General features: G+C 51.2%; 1 protein-coding gene across 4 annotated transcripts; it reads left to right on the top strand.

Annotated features, from left to right (window-relative positions):
* Positions 1–799: 799 nt before the first annotated feature.
* LOC115658733 (inactive serine/threonine-protein kinase VRK3-like) lies at positions 800–17,431 on the top strand. 4 transcript variants are annotated; one of them, XR_004002372.1, is made up of 14 exons: positions 800–894; positions 3,161–3,303; positions 3,776–3,919; positions 4,344–4,490; positions 5,544–5,596; positions 7,948–8,014; positions 8,848–8,932; positions 9,694–9,796; positions 10,412–10,504; positions 10,903–11,035; positions 11,975–12,095; positions 12,454–12,512; positions 13,155–13,914; positions 14,619–15,005. XR_004002372.1 is itself a non-coding variant. In XM_030578127.1 (14 exons), the coding sequence occupies exons 2-13, from the start codon at positions 3,162–3,164 to the stop codon at positions 13,301–13,303; spliced, it is 1,296 nt and encodes a 431-aa protein (XP_030433987.1). In that variant the 5' UTR covers positions 800–894; position 3,161; the 3' UTR covers positions 16,657–17,431. The 4 variants fall into 4 exon arrangements, 3 of the variants coding, with proteins under 3 accessions (XP_030433987.1, XP_030433985.1, XP_030433986.1); XM_030578127.1 differs by lacking the exon at positions 14,619–15,005 and adding an exon at positions 16,657–17,431 and having other exon boundaries at positions 13,155–13,303; XM_030578125.1 differs by having other exon boundaries at positions 13,155–13,303.
* The last annotated feature ends 26 nt before the right edge of the window (positions 17,432–17,457 follow it).

The raw sequence follows: 17,457 nt of genomic DNA, 5'->3' as shown, positions 1-17,457 counted from the left end.
TTCTGATGGCTACCCAGTGCATCACATTTGGAAAAAAATTTGGATAAATCTAGCAAGAGCATAAACCAAAGGTCAAATCAATGAGGTGCCAGTGTGAAACAGAAACTGGCCCAAAGTACGTAATGTGATTATTTCCAGACAGAATATTCCTACCTGCCAAACATCCACTTGGAATCTAACGTTGAAGTAGTGTAGATATTTCTAGTTTTTGTCAGTAATTATTTACTCGGCCTCTTCTAACTGTCCAACCATTCTGCAGACAGAACATCAGAGCTAAGTAAAGACACTTCCTGAAATGACGTAGGAGAGGAAGAATAGAGAAGTGACTCTCCTCCGTGGGTTTCCTATGTGTGAAACAAGCTGCAGCACTGCCAGCTCCAAGCCCTACAAACCGGGAAGCAAGTCTCCAAACTCACGAGACTTGCTTACAAATCAGGGCAGTTGGGGTCTTGTCACTTGCCCTCCGGTGCCTGACCCTTGAGGTACACGCGGGTCACGTCCCCCCTTCCCCACGAACAGGAGGCGCAGAAGCTCCAGCTTGCAGGGCAAAGGCGTGAGACCCCCCCGCCCCCGCAGCCAGGCCGCCCGCGCTGGAGCTGAGCCCGGGACGCCGCTGGGGTCAGAGGTGCAGGCAGAGGCGGCGGGTGGGAGCGGGCGGTCCCGGGGGAGGAGGGGCGGGGCGGGGCGGGGCGGGGCAGCGGCGGCCATGGGGAGACGCGGCCGAGGCGGCAGGAGGTTGCCGTTGCTGGCAGAGCGGGCGGGTGCCGGGCGCCGAGCGATCCCCGCGGCCCGCCCCAGCCCGGCTGCAGCGGCCCCGCGCGGTGTGTCCAGGCCGCGGCGGCCCCGGCCCAGGGGACAGACGAGCTGCGCGGCCCAGAAGCGGGCAGCGCACGGGTAGGGCCCCAGACCCGCTCCTAGGCCGCGGGGCCGGGCAGATGCCTGGGGCGGGACGGGGAAGCCTGGGGAATGGGGGGCCAGGCAGCTGTTTGGGGCTGGGGTGGGATGAGGGCACAAAGGGGAATGGGGGGTCTTGGCAGCTGTTTGGGGCTGGGGTGGGATGAGGGCACAAAGGGGAATGGGGGGTCTTGGCAGCTGTTTGGGGCTGGGGTGGGATGAGGGCACAAAGGAGAATGGGGGGCCAGGCAGCTGTTTGGGGCTGGGGTGGGATGAGGGCACAAAGGGGAATGGGGGCCAGGCAGCTGTTTGGGGCTGGGGTGGGATGAGTGCACAAAGGGGGGTGGGGGATCTTGGCAGCTGTTTGGGGCTGGGGTGGGATGAGGGCACAAAGGGGAATGGGGGGCCAGGCAGCTGTTTGGGGCTGGGGTGGGATGAGGGCACAAAGGGGAATGGGGGCCAGGCAGCTGTTTGGGGCTGGGGTGGGATGAGGGCACAAAGGAGAATGGGGGGCCAGGCAGCTGTTTGGGGCTGGGGTGGGATGAGGGCACAAAGGGGAATGGGGGGCCAGGCAGCTGTTTGGGGCTGGGGTGGGATGAGGGCACAAAGGGGAATGGGGGGCCAGGCAGCTGTTTGGGGCTGGGGTGGGATGAGGGCACAAAGGGGAATGGGGGCCAGGCAGCTGTTTGGGGCTGGGGTGGGATGAGTGCACAAAGGGGGATGGGGGGTCTTGGCAGCTGTTTGGGGCTGGGGTGGGATGAGGGCACCAAGGGGAATGGGAGCCAGGCAGCTGTTTGGGGCTGGGGTGGGATGGGGGAACGAGGGGCCAGGCAGCTGTTTGGGGCTGGGTGGGATGAGGGCACCAAGAGGAATGGGGGGTCTGGACAGGTGCTTGGGAATGGGGTGGGATGGGTAGGTGTCTGATGGGGGTGTGGGACAGGCGGCACCCCGGGGTGATGGGAGCTATCCAGGGTTCTGGTATGTCAGGGTCTTGGGGCTACAGAGCTAGGTAGGAGCCCAGGGTGGTGGAAGTGCTGGGCAGCGGCACCAGAGAGCAGTTCAGTGACAGGGACCGGGTAGCAGGTGGCTCTGGGTGACAGGAGATGCAGAGCTAGACCCATGTTGGGTGGGGGCTACAGGGTAATCTGGTGCTGGACAGGGTCTCCAGGGCAGGAGTGCCTCCAGGTGATGGGGGCTGTGGGACTGGGCAGGAACCCGGGGGGGCTGCCTAGGTAATGGGACTGCAGTGTTTATGGCACTGCTTTGGGTTTATCTGTAGACCCAGCCCTGGCAGATGAAAGGCCCAGTGTAAGACTTGGTTTTGCAGCCCTGTTGTCACTTGAGGGTGTTGGCATGGACCTAACCTCTTCACCATCCTCTGCTACTCCCTGCTCCGTGCAAGTGCTGCTGTAATCCTGGCAATTCATCATGGGACCCAGGGTCTAGCTGTGACTTCTCCATAAATACCATACTGGGAGCCCTGCCCGTTCCCAGTGCCCTCCTGTTCCCCAGCATTCACACACACCAAGGGATGTCCCTGCAGTAGGAAAAGAAATATTCAGTTAGCAAATGATCTGCTACCTTTGGGAGCTTTAGTGACCATTTATGCATTGCCCAGATGGACAGGAGAGGGGCAGAAAGGCAGAGTGCATACTAGGTCCTCGCAAACACAGCTGTATTGGGACTCCTGCCCCAGATGGTGCAGAAACTGTCTTACTGTTGAGGTTGATAAAGGCAGATGCTTTCCCACTGCTAGTTTGGAGACTCCACTTGCAGCATTATCTAGGGGCTGGAATGAGAACTCCTGGGTTCATAGACTATCAGAGTTGGAAGAGACCTCAGGTGGTCATCTAGCCCAACCCCCTGCTCAAAGCAGGGCTAATCCCCAGACAGATTTTTGCCCCAGATTTGTCAATGCCCCCCTCAAGGATTGAACTCACAACACTGGGTTTAGCAGGCCAATGCTCAAACCACTGAGCTATACCTCCCTGTCCCACTGATTCACTGTGTGGTCTTTAAATAATTTCATCTCAGTGTGCCTTATTTTCCTGATCTTTGCAGCTTAGTTAATTACACGTTTGCTCTTACAATAATATGCATGCTGAGAGCCTCTGATGGTGGGTGAATGGACGTCTCCTCTTAGTAAACCCCTTTCTCCAGAGACGCAGCCACCAAAACACCAGAAAAAACTTCGAAAAGTTGACTTCTCACTTCAGCTCTGACACCTTTCCCTCTCTACCCTACTTTGCCTTGGTTTGTTTTTCAGAATGATCAACTTTTGCCCCCAATGTGGCCAGAAAGTAGAGACAGCATTTCATTTCTGCCCTGTCTGTGGGAATAAGCTGCCTAAAGAAGATGATGAGGAACCAATGCAACTCACTCCAGATGTATCTTTGTCCTCTCTGAAAGGTAGGTAAGATTGGGTTAACCAGCAGCCTCATTGGATAGAGATTCCAGATTAGCCAAAGCCCCCTGATTACAAGCAGTGGTGGAGCATTGACATATCAAGTACACGTCCATCTGAATAGAACCTCTTATTGCCTGCTTTAGGCAAAATTGTTGCCTTTGATGGCAGTGCTGTAGAGGGGAGTGAATGCAGTCTGACCTGAGGAGTAGAGTCCCAGGACTCCTGGGTTCTGAACCAGCTCTGCCACAGGCTCTGTATGTGACTGTCTCTGTGCCTCAGTTTCTCCATCTGTAAAATGGGGCTAACAGCACCGACCTGGTCTGTGGTGTGGGAGGGGTGTGGGTGTGAGGTGTTTCACCATAAAGGGCTTTGAGCCCTGTGAATGGAAGGTGTTGTAAGTGCAGAGTGTTATGATTGACAGTCATTGGAATAAAGTGGACGCCATTGTGCGGGTTTGTTTCTTTAATCGTTCAGCCCTGAGGCAGAATGAGCCAGTTCCAGAAACAAGAAAGACAGTGGAGTGGATATCTTCTGAGAAAATACCAGCTTCCACTTCGACTGAAGAGGAGGTTTGGAGCCCACAGGCTGCTTCCCCAAGTACCAAGGTGACATCCAAGGGTGAGAGCAGGGATGTTCCTCAGCACTGCTGTGCTCATGTAGGAGTGGGGCAGATAGATACTTCATGACACTTAGGGTATGGCTGGTGCACTACAGAAGTGGCTTGTTCAGCCCTTGTGTCATCCTGCCATCCTGTCCCTTCCCTTCCCTACCTCCTGGCTGAGGTACAGGGTATGGATGGGTTACAAGAGATGTTTGATTGTCCACTGCTGGAAGGAGAATATGTGAAACCCATGGCCTCACTAACGGAGCAGGGTGAAGTGTCTAGGATTGAGAGATGGGGAGCTGTATCAGGCGGGGGTGGTATTATCACAATGTCTCTGGTTGGAATCTGAGCTGCGGTGTGCTGGAGAGCAGCCGGACTCACTCTTTCTATAGTGTCCTGTTATCTGATTAGAGCTCTGCTTTTGTCTCTTCTCCAAAGCAAAGTTCAGTCCCCGATCTCCCCGGCGGCTCAAATCCACCTCCGTGACACCTCTCCCAGAAGGCAAGATTCTGACCGACCAGAATAGCAAGCAGTGGAAACTGGGGAAGCTTCTGAACCAGAGCGTGTGTGGGCTGATGTACGAAGGTGCTGTGCAATCTCATTCTGGGATGCAGTCTGAGGGAGGATGATGATGATGGGGTGTGGGGAGTAGAGGAAGAGTATCCCTCCCTTCCTCTCTTCTTGTGGTATGCTGAAAGCTCAGCCTACTGGGGAGGTTCCCTCGGGGGATGTGGAGAGAAGGGAACTGCTTTTTGAAAGAGATAATTGAAGCCTCTTGCTGACACTTCCCAGTTTGCAGACAGAGCTAATCACAGGTGAATTTGCATATTAGGTAAATAAGGGATTTAACTGCCCTTCTTCATCCTGATCCTGCCTCCTCTGACTCTTTCTGCTTAGCAGACTCCCTGATTGCCATGTACAGTTCAGCAAGAATCCTTTGCTCTGTCTGCAGCAGGTCTTCCAAAGAGATGCCTTCTGCAAAGGATGCTGGAAATGTATCCAAAGTTCTACCCAACATATGTCTGTGGGTTAGACTATTAAATCTTCTCTCCATTTTAGAGCATCCCTCTTCCACCCCATGTCACACACAAGTGGAAACAACAAGTTCTGAGCCTTGGAGGAGGCCATAACTGTTCCATACTCTGCGTATGTGGAAAGGGACAGCACTGAAGGGTTGAAAGCCATTGATCCATCTCCTGTCCATAAGAGAGGATAATATGCACCCTCGGCAGCTCTCTCATTGGCTTGGGATCTTACACAGTTGTCTATATTTGTGTTTTGTCAGAGGCCCATGGCACATCTCTCTCCTGGTACTGATGAATCATTTTATTTACATACCACGTTTAAAGAGCAGAGTCCCTTGATACTACACCCATGCCTAGATGCTCCAGTGCCTGTTGCTTTAGCAATGTCTGGAGAGAGTTGAGACAAAGGTCCTATAACTCTGAAGCAAGGTGGGAATTGTCATGCAGCCACTTGCAAAGAGGCCTCTACAGATGGTATTTTCACAGTCTCAAGGTGAGGGAGGCAGAGGATAACTGAGAATCAAGCCACTCTTGCGCTAGTTTCTGAGCAACTAGCATTGCAAGTACTTCTATCCCATGCACCTGTAACCTCATTTGTTCCATCCTTCCACAGCACAATCAGCGTCTGGAGCCTGCCCTCAAAAGCAAAGATACTTTCTCAAACTTGTGAGTTCTGGTCTGTTCTGTGTATGGGGCCCTTTGGTCTGACCTACCAGCACTGCTGGTATCATGGCAAAAGGAGTGGTAGAATGCAGAAGCTCAGATGATTGTAATGGTTCCTTCTAGTCTTATTCTCCATAAGAGTTCACAGTGTTAATTAGCATCATCGTCTTTGTTGTTGCAGGTGAAGTTAGTCAGAGAAATGTGGAAATAAACCGCATGGGTTAAAGACCCAGTACAACTCCCATGGGCATCTTGCTTAGACTTCAATGGAAGCTGGATCAGGAGGCCCTTAATAAACAGTAGTGAGCAAAGCTATAAGGAAAACAGATCTAAGGATTTAAAGAAGCCACCCCAAAGGGGCTGCACTTTAGATTACAAAGCTAAATTCTACCCTCCGTTACACCTCTGCAGTCCTGTTGATTTCCTGGTTGTAAATGAGGGTAGACTTTGTCCCCTTTGTTTATAAATTTAGTATGTCATAGGATCTTCTTTAAGCCTGTTTTTTAAAGGTTAACAACAACAAAATTCTAGAAAGTGTTATTTAAAACCCTGGTGTGTGTGTGTTTTGTGTTGTTTTTTGTCCCCAGAACTACTGAACACTCTTTAGTTTGGAAAGTGACTGTAGATCTAACATTGCGCTCTTCTGAGCTGTCACCTCTCTTTGATGCCAGAATGAGTTTATAAAGTCAAATGCTGATTGATTTATATTTGTTAACCCTGTGTCAGCTCCCCTGGCATTTGCCAGTCCAGCCAGGCTTTCCAGAACTGGCATCATTCCCAATCATAAATAATCTGCAATTGAAATTTCGCTGACTGTTCTTGACAATGCATGAGCCAGACTGGTATCCAGGTCACTGTCCTGTGTCTGCCTTGGCTCTTCTGCTTAATGAGATTTAGAAATTGTCACTGGCAAAACCCAGGGATGATTTTAGGAAGAATGTGCCCACTTTTATAGTCATTGGAATAGTGTCTCTGGAACTGTGCCAGGGAAGAACCAGTTAAAAGGTGCAGAGGAAAACATTACTGGGGAGCCTTTTCCAACAAAGGATTAACCAGAAATGTTTAACACCACAAAGATTGCCAGGAAATCTTAATCTGTGTGTGCGTTGACAGTACTGTAGAGCAGTCCCATCCCAGGCCAGCACCACCCACCCCATCTGCCCTGACACTGCATTGTTTCTATGGCCCAAATCCCTCCCTTTGCAGTGGCAAAGGATTATGGGATATGGTAGGACACTGTTTTTTTTCATGAACGCAAGGTCTCAGTGGTGGGTGTTGAGGGTTTAGAAAGCGGATAGGTTCTGTACATGTTCCACCAGCCAAAATACTCTAGGTCAGGAAGTACTGAAAGAATTCTGCAGTTTGTTAATCTGCACCACCTGCCAGCTGCCAATTTACAGCACTACTGGCCCCATTGGGTGGGGCTAATGATATCAAACTGGGCCAGTGGATCTGAAATTGTCATCTCTCCCACTCCGTGATGTCTCTCCTAAGCTAGCATGTGGCATTCTGCAGCTTCTGGATAATACATTCAAGCCATTAGGGAACTGCAGTTACAAAAGAGCAATACCAAATGTGTGTGGACAGACACATGCTAGTGTGTAAGAAGGCGTTCTGGGAACCCCAGAGGGTTTGGAGCTCAGTACAGCACCCAGACATTTGGATGCAGCTTCTCAGGGGCAGGAAGTGGCATAAGAACAAGCTTTGTTTCCAGATTTCTGGTACTTCTTGGCAAGCTGAACTACAGAGGGAGTGGCCTTTAGGGGTTCAGTGCAGCCCGTTATTAGAATTCCCATGTTATCTGATATGGCCATGCACCTGCTGTGGACAAATAGTTTCACCTTCAAGGCTGTCACCTGGCTCATTCCACCAGCCCTGAATGGCCTGAGGTAACTCATAAAACCAAACTTCAGTAAGCTCCTCCGTTGGAAGGCTCCTACCCCAGAAAGAGCTGCAGGATCACACAGTTCTGACCAGTTTAGAGGGCTGTCTTCATTCTCTGGGGCACTTAGGTACCTGCACAGAGTACTGAGCAGTAGCACTTGAGCTGTCTGTCCTGAGACCTTCCCGTGCTTGGGTTAGCTGTGCTGTATTGATAGTGGGAGGTGGTGTGGTTCAGTAGATGGGGCAGGAGACCATGTTTTGTTCTTAGCTCTGCCACTGACCTGCTGGGTGACTCCCCCTCTCCTTAGACCCCTCAGTGCAGCAATGTGAGATCCATAGGTGAGAAGGGCTAGGGCAGGATTCTTACGCTCGCATGCTCCCTAGTAAGTGGACATGGTGGTGATACTGATGCAGCACATTACTGAATGTAAAACAGTGCAGCTTCATCTCTTTCTCCTCCCAACCCTCAGGACGCCAAAGATGGCAGGATCTACAATGAGCAGATCTTCCTGCAGCGAGCAGCAAAGAAAATCACAGGTAAGTGCCATTCCTGGATGGTTGGGTTCCCAACCTGCAGGTCCTCCCTGTGCATCTGTTAGGAGACACTCCAAAGTCTAGACTCAGGTGACTCAGATCATTGGCTGACCTATGCCTCAAAGAGTGTTGAGTGCTAACCAGAGTGTTTAGAAATGACTGTCCCAGGAGCAGGAAACCTCAGGGTGTCTGGGAAGCACCTTCTCATTCCCAGCTGCGCTCAGCGGGGTTCCCCTGCTGAAGAGTTGTCTCTGTCACTGACAGCTATTTAACTCTGCACCCTGACCCCTCTGGGGTTGACGAGCCCATCCCATGGCTGTGCCATTAACCCTGGTTGTGCAGACTGCTCTCTGTCCAGCTAGCTAAGCCAGGGCATGAAGTCTGGGGCCTGGGCAGCAGAAGGAGTAGGGATCCAGGTCAAACCTGACCCTTTGTGATTCCAACCACCCTTATATGTGGGACATAGGTCTCCATGCCATTCCCCTTCTCAGAGTACTTTGGGCTGTAGCATCCCACACTCTCCCCTTTCCCTGGCCTGGATCTGGCATCCCCACACCTCTCTCTCCCTCCCCTCATCCAACCCTTCCTGTAACTCTTGCTGCCTGCCACTGATTCCCACAGAGCTTTTAGTATCACATCTGGTTGCCTGCTACGCTGGCTTTTATGGGGGCGGCTCAGGTGACAGGATGAGCCTTGAACTCTCGATTGCCCAGCGCAGAGGGTCTGTATTTGCGGGGGAAGGAAAGGCGCTGGGTGGGTGCCCTCACTGTTTGCAGAGTTCCTTAGCCAGCAGCATGGGAAATCTGTGCCCATCTGTTCTGTTGTCTCCCTCCTAGTGGATAAGTGGAAGAGGATGCACTCGGTGCCCTTGCTGGGGATTCCAAATTGCATTGGCTTTGGACTCCATGAGAGTAACTACAGGTAAGGCAGGTCTGCGAGCTGCCAGATAGGGACAGCTGGGGAGTTCCCTCCTGCCCAGGAATCCACTATTCTCTTTATCTCCTCGCTCCCCACTGCCAGGCTCTTGCTGCAGCCTCTCACTTCTCCCTCACAATACCACCCTTTTCTGTCTCCCCTCAGCTACTGACCCATTGTCTATGCATTGGCCGTCTCTCATCTGATTACTGTAACCCCGGCTTCCTGGGTCTCCTTGTCTCTCCTCCCAGTTAATCTCTCCAGACTGTAGCAGATAAAGTCCTCTTGTCCTCCTGCAGTGCTGACCTGCATCAGAGTGCTACCCTGCTGCTGTCTGCTTCCTGCCATTCTCTCTCCCAGCCTCTTCCTTCATCCCCTTCTTCCACTCTTGCTTTTGGATCTTCTTTCCTGTTGCTCGGAACACTCTCCCGCTCCCTGTGCACATAGTGACTTCTCTCTCTTCCACCTCCTCTTCCCAGGAATCCTCCTTCCTGCTGTCCCTTCTCCCTCGCCTGGCATCTTGACTGTCTTTGCCTGTGGGCTCTGTGTGGAGGGGAACGTGGTAATCTGTCAATAGTACTTCAGAGGGAATGCTGACTTGCCAGCATCTCTCCCTTTCCCCAAGGGAAGCTGTGCCTTTGTTAAACTAGAGAGAAAGGGAAACCAATTCAGGTTAAGACTGGTAGCTGAGCACCCAAATAAGCTTTGAGACCTTCCCATGACAGGTGCTGACCAAGTGCAACGTGCTCTTCTCTCCTCTCTCACAGGTTTCTGGTGTTCCCTGAGTTAGGGCGAACTGTTCAGTCAATCCTGGGCGATGGCACAAACCTACTGACGGAGAAACCGGTTTTCCAGATCGCCATCAGGGTGGTATGTGGCAGGCCAATGCTTCTGGGAGTTGTTCAGAGCTGGATTCTCTCTGGCCTTTGCAAGGATGCTAGTTCCAGTGCAGGCCAGGGTTGGGACCAGTGCGTCATGGGTGATTCATGTGCAGCTGCTGCTTAGTGCATGGCCTGCAGAGGAATGTTAGGGAAACATCATCACTTACTTTCTAAACACATGCACAAAAGTGCTAAGTGAAACTGGTCAAACTTACTAGAGTAACTTCCTGAGGGCCAGACTTTCTGAAGCACTGAGCACCCACAAATCCCACTGAAGTCAATGGGAAAGAGCAACTTTTGCTAAGCACCTTTGAAGATCAGGTACAGCAGCCTGAGCAGGGCTCCAGTCTCTGATCTCTGAATAGTGTAACATTGTACTAGGGCATGGGGCTGGCTGGGGCTGTTGGTGATGAACTTGTGGGTCTGTTAATGTTCTACCCCAAGGAAATTGGGAGACAGAGTGAATGGGGCCCCCCTGAATTTCTCAAGTGCCTCCCAACATGGAAGAGCAGAGTGGAAGAGGCTGTGCAGTTAGCCTGCTCCTTAGTCTCCCAGCTGCCAAGAGGGCTGTGTGAGGGTCTGATATCTCTTGTTCTGCCCCTAGCTAGACTCTCTGGAATACATCCATGGAAACGAGTATGTGCATGGGGACGTCACAGCAGAGAACATCTATGTGAACCCAGACGACCTCGCAGAGGTAGGAAATGAGAACTGCAGGAGCAGAAAGAGTAGCAGGAGAAGTGGGGCAATGCCCTAGCCAGAGCATTCTCTTATGGAGGGGAGGGTTGATTCCTGGCTGCACCCTGTGTCAGTGCAGCCCCATAGCAGGTGCTGTGTGTGGGATTGCAAGGATTACTGTATCCCATGTGTTCACCTCCCAGGGAAAGGATTTTGGGCTCCCTTCAGTCTTTGCATCTTAAGGGGTGGTGTAGGGAGAAGGGGTGGAATCTTGGAGGAGGGAGGATCACAAAACCTGGAAAGGGGACACTGGGAGGTGAGGGGCTCCCTGGTTCTCCCAGAGCAGCAGCGCTCTCCTCCTTCCCCTTGCGCGGTCGCCCAGGAAGATATTTCACAGTCTCTTTCTCTCTCTTCTAGGTCACCCTGGCGGGTTACTGCTTTGCATTCCGATACTGCCCGGGAGGAAAGCACGTGGCTCAGTGTCAAGGCAGCAGGACTCCTCACGAGGGCACCATTGAGTTCATCAGCCTGGATGGGCACAGGGGAGCTGGTGAGACCACAGTCCCTGATGGGTTGACGAGGCTGTGACAGCTCTCCTCCCTGACCATCCCTGCTTGTCCGGGACTCCCTCCGCCTGTCTCCTTCCCCCTCACTATTCTTCCATTAGTTGTTAGTAACAGCTTCCTCTCTGGTCAACCTGCTGCTTCCTCCTCCTTCTACAGTCGCCGCATGACTCAGGCAGGAGCGTGACATTGTGGGAGAATGTTTCCATCCCATGCAAGGTTGTGGTAACCCGGCCATGGAGGGGAGTGGAAATTCAAGACAGTGGGTGCTGGTTTAATGGGTATCTGTAAAGCTTGGTAGAGTGCATTCCTTGCTGATACAGGCCAATGTAGAGGGCGGGGGGGGGGGGGGGGTTTCCCAGTCTGGGTCCAGTTGTGGTCTCATGGCCATCTCCATGAGATGCTTGTGGAGATGAAGTGCTCAACCTGCTCATTAGAGAGGAGGACATTGGAGTTTCTGACCTGGACCACACAGCAGTGAGAAGGAACTGGAGACATGGTTGGCCAGTTCGCCCCACCCTTTAGCACCTCAGGCAGAAGCATAAGGCGAGTCAGGGCGCATGTGTGGACCAACAGACACTACTTCAGATTCTGTGACTCCAGGTGTGTGCTGTGTATGTGTAATACAGTTGGGACCATCACTCAAAGAAGAGCTGAGGCACAAATTGGTGAAGAGGCCCTCTCAAAGTTGCCGTGAATTGGTGGCTGAGCTGGAAAGAGAACCCAGGAATCCTGACAAACTACTAGGCCACTCTACTAGGAAATGTTTCCTGCTGTTCAACCTTATGCTTTCCAGAGCTCAGTTCTATACTGTCCCCCTGGGGGGAGGGACCCCCTTGAACCAGGCCTTTTTGTATATTACTCCCAAACTCTGCTTTTCTCACTGTGTTTCCTGAGCTGCTGGCTTTTTCTCACTCTGCCATCAGGACCATCTCGCCGGAGTGACCTACAGTCTCTGGGCTACTGCATGGTGAAGTGGCTGTGTGGCTTCCTGCCCTGGACTGATGACCTGGCTGATGTGCACAAGGTCATGGAGCAGAAAGAGAGGTGAGCCCTGGGGTTGGGGACCCTGCCTACCATTCTGGGGAGCCCTGGGAGGAAAGCAGTGAGGGAAGGGGATTCAGAACTAATGGGGGACTCAATAGCCTTGGTGCAGATCTTGGAGTGTCTGAAATCTGTGACTGTAAGTGCTGCTTCCCATGGAAGTAGCTGGCCAAACTCCTCTTGACTGCAGTGGGAGTAGGACCCACCCTGAAATCACTGTGTGGGCAAAACGGCCTGGAGGGTGTGAGCTGAGCTGGTCATCTTGAACCGCTTTCACCAGTCCTCATCGCTGGGGGCAGTTTGTTCAGGTGCTCAGTCCCTTTCTTGTTTAATGGCGTTGTGCGTGTGCTAAATGCTGCAGGTACCAAATGGATGTGGTCGGGCTTCTGCGACAGTGCTTCGGCCGAAAACCGATTCCAGGTATGGACTTGTACTGAGTGTGGCTGCGGGATCTAGTGGGTCGCTGTGTGTGAGGGCTGATTGTTCACTGAAGCTAGAAACTGGGCTGTGTCCCTCATGCAGTCTCAGCTGACGGGCTGTGTCTGACCATAGTCATTCTAAACCCTTTGCTGCAGTGCCAGTCTGCTCGTGAACTAGTAGCCTTGACTGTGAGAGCTGTCCAGGGAGCTCCAGAAAGATCCCTGATATCTGTGTGGGGTGACATAGCCAGCTCTCAGGCTCCCCCATGGATCCAGTTTTTCTCCTTGCTCTGCTGGAATGAGGATGACCTGTATGCCCCTGCATCAGCATCCATGCAGCATGAGGTGGTGATTCTGAGCCTTGCTACAGTGGGATGCTGGCTAGGGGTTAAAGCAAGTGAGCGGGAACAGGGAGACCTTGGTTCTAGTCCTGGTTCTGCTGCTGACTCAATGGATGACCTTGGGCAAGGTGCTTCCCTCTCTGGACTTGAGTTCCTCTGTCAGTGCAGAGGAGGGGTCTGGTGGGAAAAGCCCCTGTGGAAGTGTTGTTTAGCATCTGGCTTAGCAATGCAGGGAGTGAGTGCTGGGGCTGCTGCTCTGGAGAACCACAGCCATTCCTGTGAGTGTCTGTACCACTTTGCAGATGCTCTGCACAACTACCTGCAGCAAGCAATGGCCTTGGCCTTTGAAGAGGAGCCAGACTACGAGGCACTGCGAAAGCTCTTGGGGAAACCGCTGGAGATGAAGAGAGCTTCAGCTTATGACTCAGTGGACCTCAAGGTGGTGCCTTAGGTAAGGCGTTTCCTAGGGGGGTAGCAGGTTGGGGGACGCACAGTCATGCCCCCACCGCAGGAATAATGGAATATGGTACTTCAGCTGGCAGTGGTGACCATGGCCTTGTTATCTGATCTTCCCTCCGCACATGAGTCTAACATGGTAAGCAGGGAGGAGGCTTCTCTCTGCGCTGGGTGTGAAGATCTAGAAGGAGGGCTGAAGGGACTCTGACTGCTCCAGTGGGGCTTGTGTTAACCCTTAGAGCACCAAGGATGCTCATTTTCCGTTCCTCAGCCTTCCCTCCCACCTCTTTGTGATCAGTTTCCTTCCCATCTCCAGTTGTGTTGAGAATGGGCGCTGGGTCTTGTGGAGAACATGCATGTGGGTTCAAGGAAAATTTTTGGCAGCAGGGAATAGTGCTTCCTGTCAGGAAGAGTGATGTCCCACCCTGCTTCCTCACAGCTGGGGAGCCTCACATGCTGGCCTCCGGTCTCTCTCCCTAACACTGTTCTCATTTATCGTCATCAGGCAACTCAGCAGTTCTGAAATGGTTAAGATGTCCTGAGGGTCACTTCTCAGTACAAGGGGAGCTGGTTGGCTGGCTTGCTGTTCCCAAAGGCTGGAGCAAGGTCAGAATTTGTGGCACTGTTCTTTGATGCCAAATGTGCCTAACCTGGCCAAATTGGCTTTGCCTCTCTCTGCGTCCCTGCAGCTCGCAGACAGACTGTTGAGTAAGAGCCCTTTCTGGGTAAGGGGCAGGAGGAATGAAGATGTGCACAGCCTTTAGGAGAGAGAGCTGCCCAGCCTCACACCACGCTCGTCCTTCGAAGCAGGCTCCTAGAGCTCCACTTTCTCAGGGACGCTGACTGAGCAGTGAACACTCGCTCTGTTCCCTCCTTGGAGGCGAGGTGTAGCCCTAGTTTTGCTGAGTTCTGACAACTTGCCACCTTCAGGGGCTCCCATGGCTAGTCTAAGCGCATATCAGCAGGCCCAGCCCTGCTTCTGCCCTTAGGTCTCTCTGTGGTGTCCATCACCTTGGGATCTAAGGTGGGTAGAGGATGTGTTCCTGCTAGATCAGGCAGCACACGGCTGGTCAAGTCCACTAAATCTGCTGGCTAAAATGTCTCTCCCATCTTGGAGGCTGTAATATTTGTTGGTAGCCATCAAGGTATTGAACCAAATTCAGCCCTAGCACAATCTAACCAATTCACATAGAGACTGGGCCCTTGTCTCAGCTTAGAGTCAGCCCTAAGTAAATTGGCTCCAGGTGGCACTGCCAACGGCACTGGCACATGCGCCATCCTGATTTATGTTCTTCTTTGTGGCTTTTCAGATCTCAAGAAACTGACAAACTGTGAGAGGTTTAACCTATTGGAAGGGCCCTGCTCTGGGGCAGCCAGCTCCTGCTGTCCTTCATTACACACCTGTTCTAGACTTCCTTGGGAGTTTATAGGGATTGTTTTTAGGGCTTTTACAGTGATTTTTAGAAAGCTGACTTCTGAGCCAGTGCTGTAGCTTAATGAGCTCCAGCTAATGTGAAGACTAAACTCCTGCTTGGCAGATGGCTGCCCCAACCACTGTTTGCAACTACCTAGCAACTGGGAGCGTTGCCATACTGACACGCTGAGCCCGGTGAAGGGAAAAGAAATCAGGGGTTTAAAATGTTTGTATCCTGCCTAATAAACACTGTTTGTTTTGTAATAAACGCTTTGTGGATGGATCCCAAGGCTCTGTTTTCTATGTTGATCCAGGGCATGTAGGCTCTTTATTTAAATAACCCTACTTGGCATGTACAACCTTTTCATCAGACCTCAAGCACTTTACCAGGGATGGCATGCGTCCAGACAAGGAAGTGGAGGCACACAGGTGAAGTAACTTGGCTAAGCTCACAGGCAGTAACTCAGTGGCAGAGCTGGAAAGAGAACTCCTGTCTCCTCATACTCAAACCACTAGACCAGGTTGTCTTCCCTGAAAACTAATTGGAAGGAAATTGTAGTAGCCGGTTATGATACAAAGCACCAAGTGTGTGAGTCATGAAATTTCCCTGCTGTTCAATAAGCTGAGTAAAGATTCCTGCAGCAAGGGCCTGAGGGCCTGCAGCAGAGTGGCCCTGTTAATAAAACCTTCCTCAACCTCTGCTCAAGCCAACATTCCTCCAAGGCTGGATTGCTACTGCCTTGTGGAAGATGGAGCCAGGCACCAGCTGTGACCCAGTAGGGAAGCTTGCTAGGATTGGCCTTTGCTACCTTATTTTTCTAGAGAGATTTAATTTGTTACATTGTTACAGGGGAGCAAACGGTCAGGAGCCACACAAGAGGAAACATGGGCAAGTAAGAAAGAGCAGAGGCCTGAAAAGTTTCTGGATTTGCCTGACTAGCTGTGTGACCTTGAACAAATCAGTTAGCCTTGCTAGGGTTCATCTACACCCCTTCGAGATGATCTGGAAGCTATGTTTTTCATGCAGTTTGAGATTTATCTTTAAGCTGTTACCCTTACTCAGAAACAACGCAGGCTGGCTCTCCATGAGGTCAGATATATGCCATTTTCATGTGAGAGTCACTGACATAATGCTCCTTTGAGCCATAAACTGCAAATTATTTTGTATAATTCTAGTCTGTATTTTCCCTGCTAGGAATTCCTTATGTGAACTCACTACCAACTGATGCAGCTATAAGCCCTACAAGCATGAGCCAGGGTCATTGTCTCCAGTGAATGCTACTTTCAAAAGCAGTCCCCTGCCCTGAAGACTTAAGTAGAACTAATACATATAGTGTAGTGCTACTGCCTCCATGAGATCTGGGGTCAAAAGCTTTTCCTCACTCCCTAGAGAGGAAGGAGCCAAAGGCATTTAACAGGGCCACAAGAAAGCCACCGGTGTAGAAGTGTGTGCAGGTCACATCTCCCACCATCCCTTAAGCTATCAGTAAAAAAAACAAAGTTGTGGCCTTTCTGCTTGTAAGTGTAACTCAGGGGTTCTCAAACTGGGGGTAAGGAACCCTCAGGGGGTCACAAGCTGTCAGCCTCTATACCAAACCATGCTTTGTCTCCAGCATTTATAATGGCGTTAAATATATTGAAAAGTGTTTTTATAAGGGGGATTGCACTCAGTGGCTTGCAATGTGAAAGGGGTCAGCGGTACAGAAGTTTGAGAACCACTGGTGTAACTGCTGCAAGGCTGGGTGCAGCTGGACACAACAAATGCCCTTAAAAGGCCATCCTAGTTTAGTACCTGTCAGAATCCCCACTTCTGGCTTCAGTTGATTCACTGCTTCCCATTATGATCAGAATTGCTAACACAAAGTGCCTAGGCTTTGATGTTCTGCAGGGATAGAGCCACATGCTAAAATCTACTTGTTTTCCCATTTGTCTAGGTGGTTGGAAGAGCCTTAGAACACCTGGCTACTGACTTTTGGCCCAGATCCATAAAAGTATTTAAACATGTGACTGCCATGGAGGTGGTGGGCTTCTGGGGGGGTGTAAAGCTAGGTTTTTACATCCTGAGTCAGTGTAATCACCTGCTTTGTCAACCTGTGCCAGATCAATAATTTCCAACGCGTAGCATTTTTTTTCTTTAGTGGGTTACTATAGAGGAAGTATAAGAGTCAGGAGTTGTAGCAGATGTTCATGGGGCTTATAGATGACTAGCTGTTACACAAGGAGAGTGCTGTTATTTACAGTTGCAGACTAGAAACTGAACCAGTTCCACTGCACCTTGACAGATAAGGGAAAGTACCTTAGGAACCCTGCTTCTCTGTGGTCCAGCTTTATGATCCACCTGCCAAACAATCAGGCTAGTTCTAGGAGAGCAGCTCAAGCTCTGGAAGAAGCCAGGCTTTGTAAGTTATGAGCCTCCTGCAGATGCAGTATTCTCAAATCCAGCTTGTGAAAGTGATGACAGCATCCTGCTTGATAAGCTGCTGCTTTTCAACCTGTAAATGCTCAAGCTGGTAGCTATAACCAACAGCCTTATCTAGTAACTTGGAACAGGTGACAAGACTTGAGGCTCCTGCCAGTGACATTGTAACACCCTGAGTAAGTCACTCACCTTTCTGTGGCTTAAGGCATGTCACTGTTCAACAACTTTCTCCCTTCACAACCCCTTTACAATCAGCTCCTTTATCAGACACAAGCACTGCCTGTTTTTTTTAAAAACAGAGACAAGCATAAAAAAA

The sequence above is a fragment of the Gopherus evgoodei genome, chromosome 10, assembly GCF_007399415.2.
Source record: "Gopherus evgoodei ecotype Sinaloan lineage chromosome 10, rGopEvg1_v1.p, whole genome shotgun sequence".
In the NCBI taxonomy this organism is placed as follows: domain Eukaryota; kingdom Metazoa; phylum Chordata; order Testudines; family Testudinidae; genus Gopherus; species Gopherus evgoodei.
Note: the sequence above shows the minus strand (reverse complement) of the source record. Positions and strands in the feature narration are given on the sequence as shown.

Bases quoted from the DNA above. Each gene is read 5' to 3' on its own strand.
- LOC115658733 (XM_030578127.1), top strand. From the start codon at position 3,162: ATGATCAACTTTTGCCCCCAATGTGGCCAGAAAGTAGAGACAGCATTT. The intron at 8,933-9,693 runs GTAAGGCAGGTC...CCTCTCTCACAG, and splicing joins CTCCATGAGAGTAACTACAG to GTTTCTGGTGTTCCCTGAGT. The intron at 12,096-12,453 runs GTGAGCCCTGGG...TAAATGCTGCAG, and splicing joins GTCATGGAGCAGAAAGAGAG to GTACCAAATGGATGTGGTCG.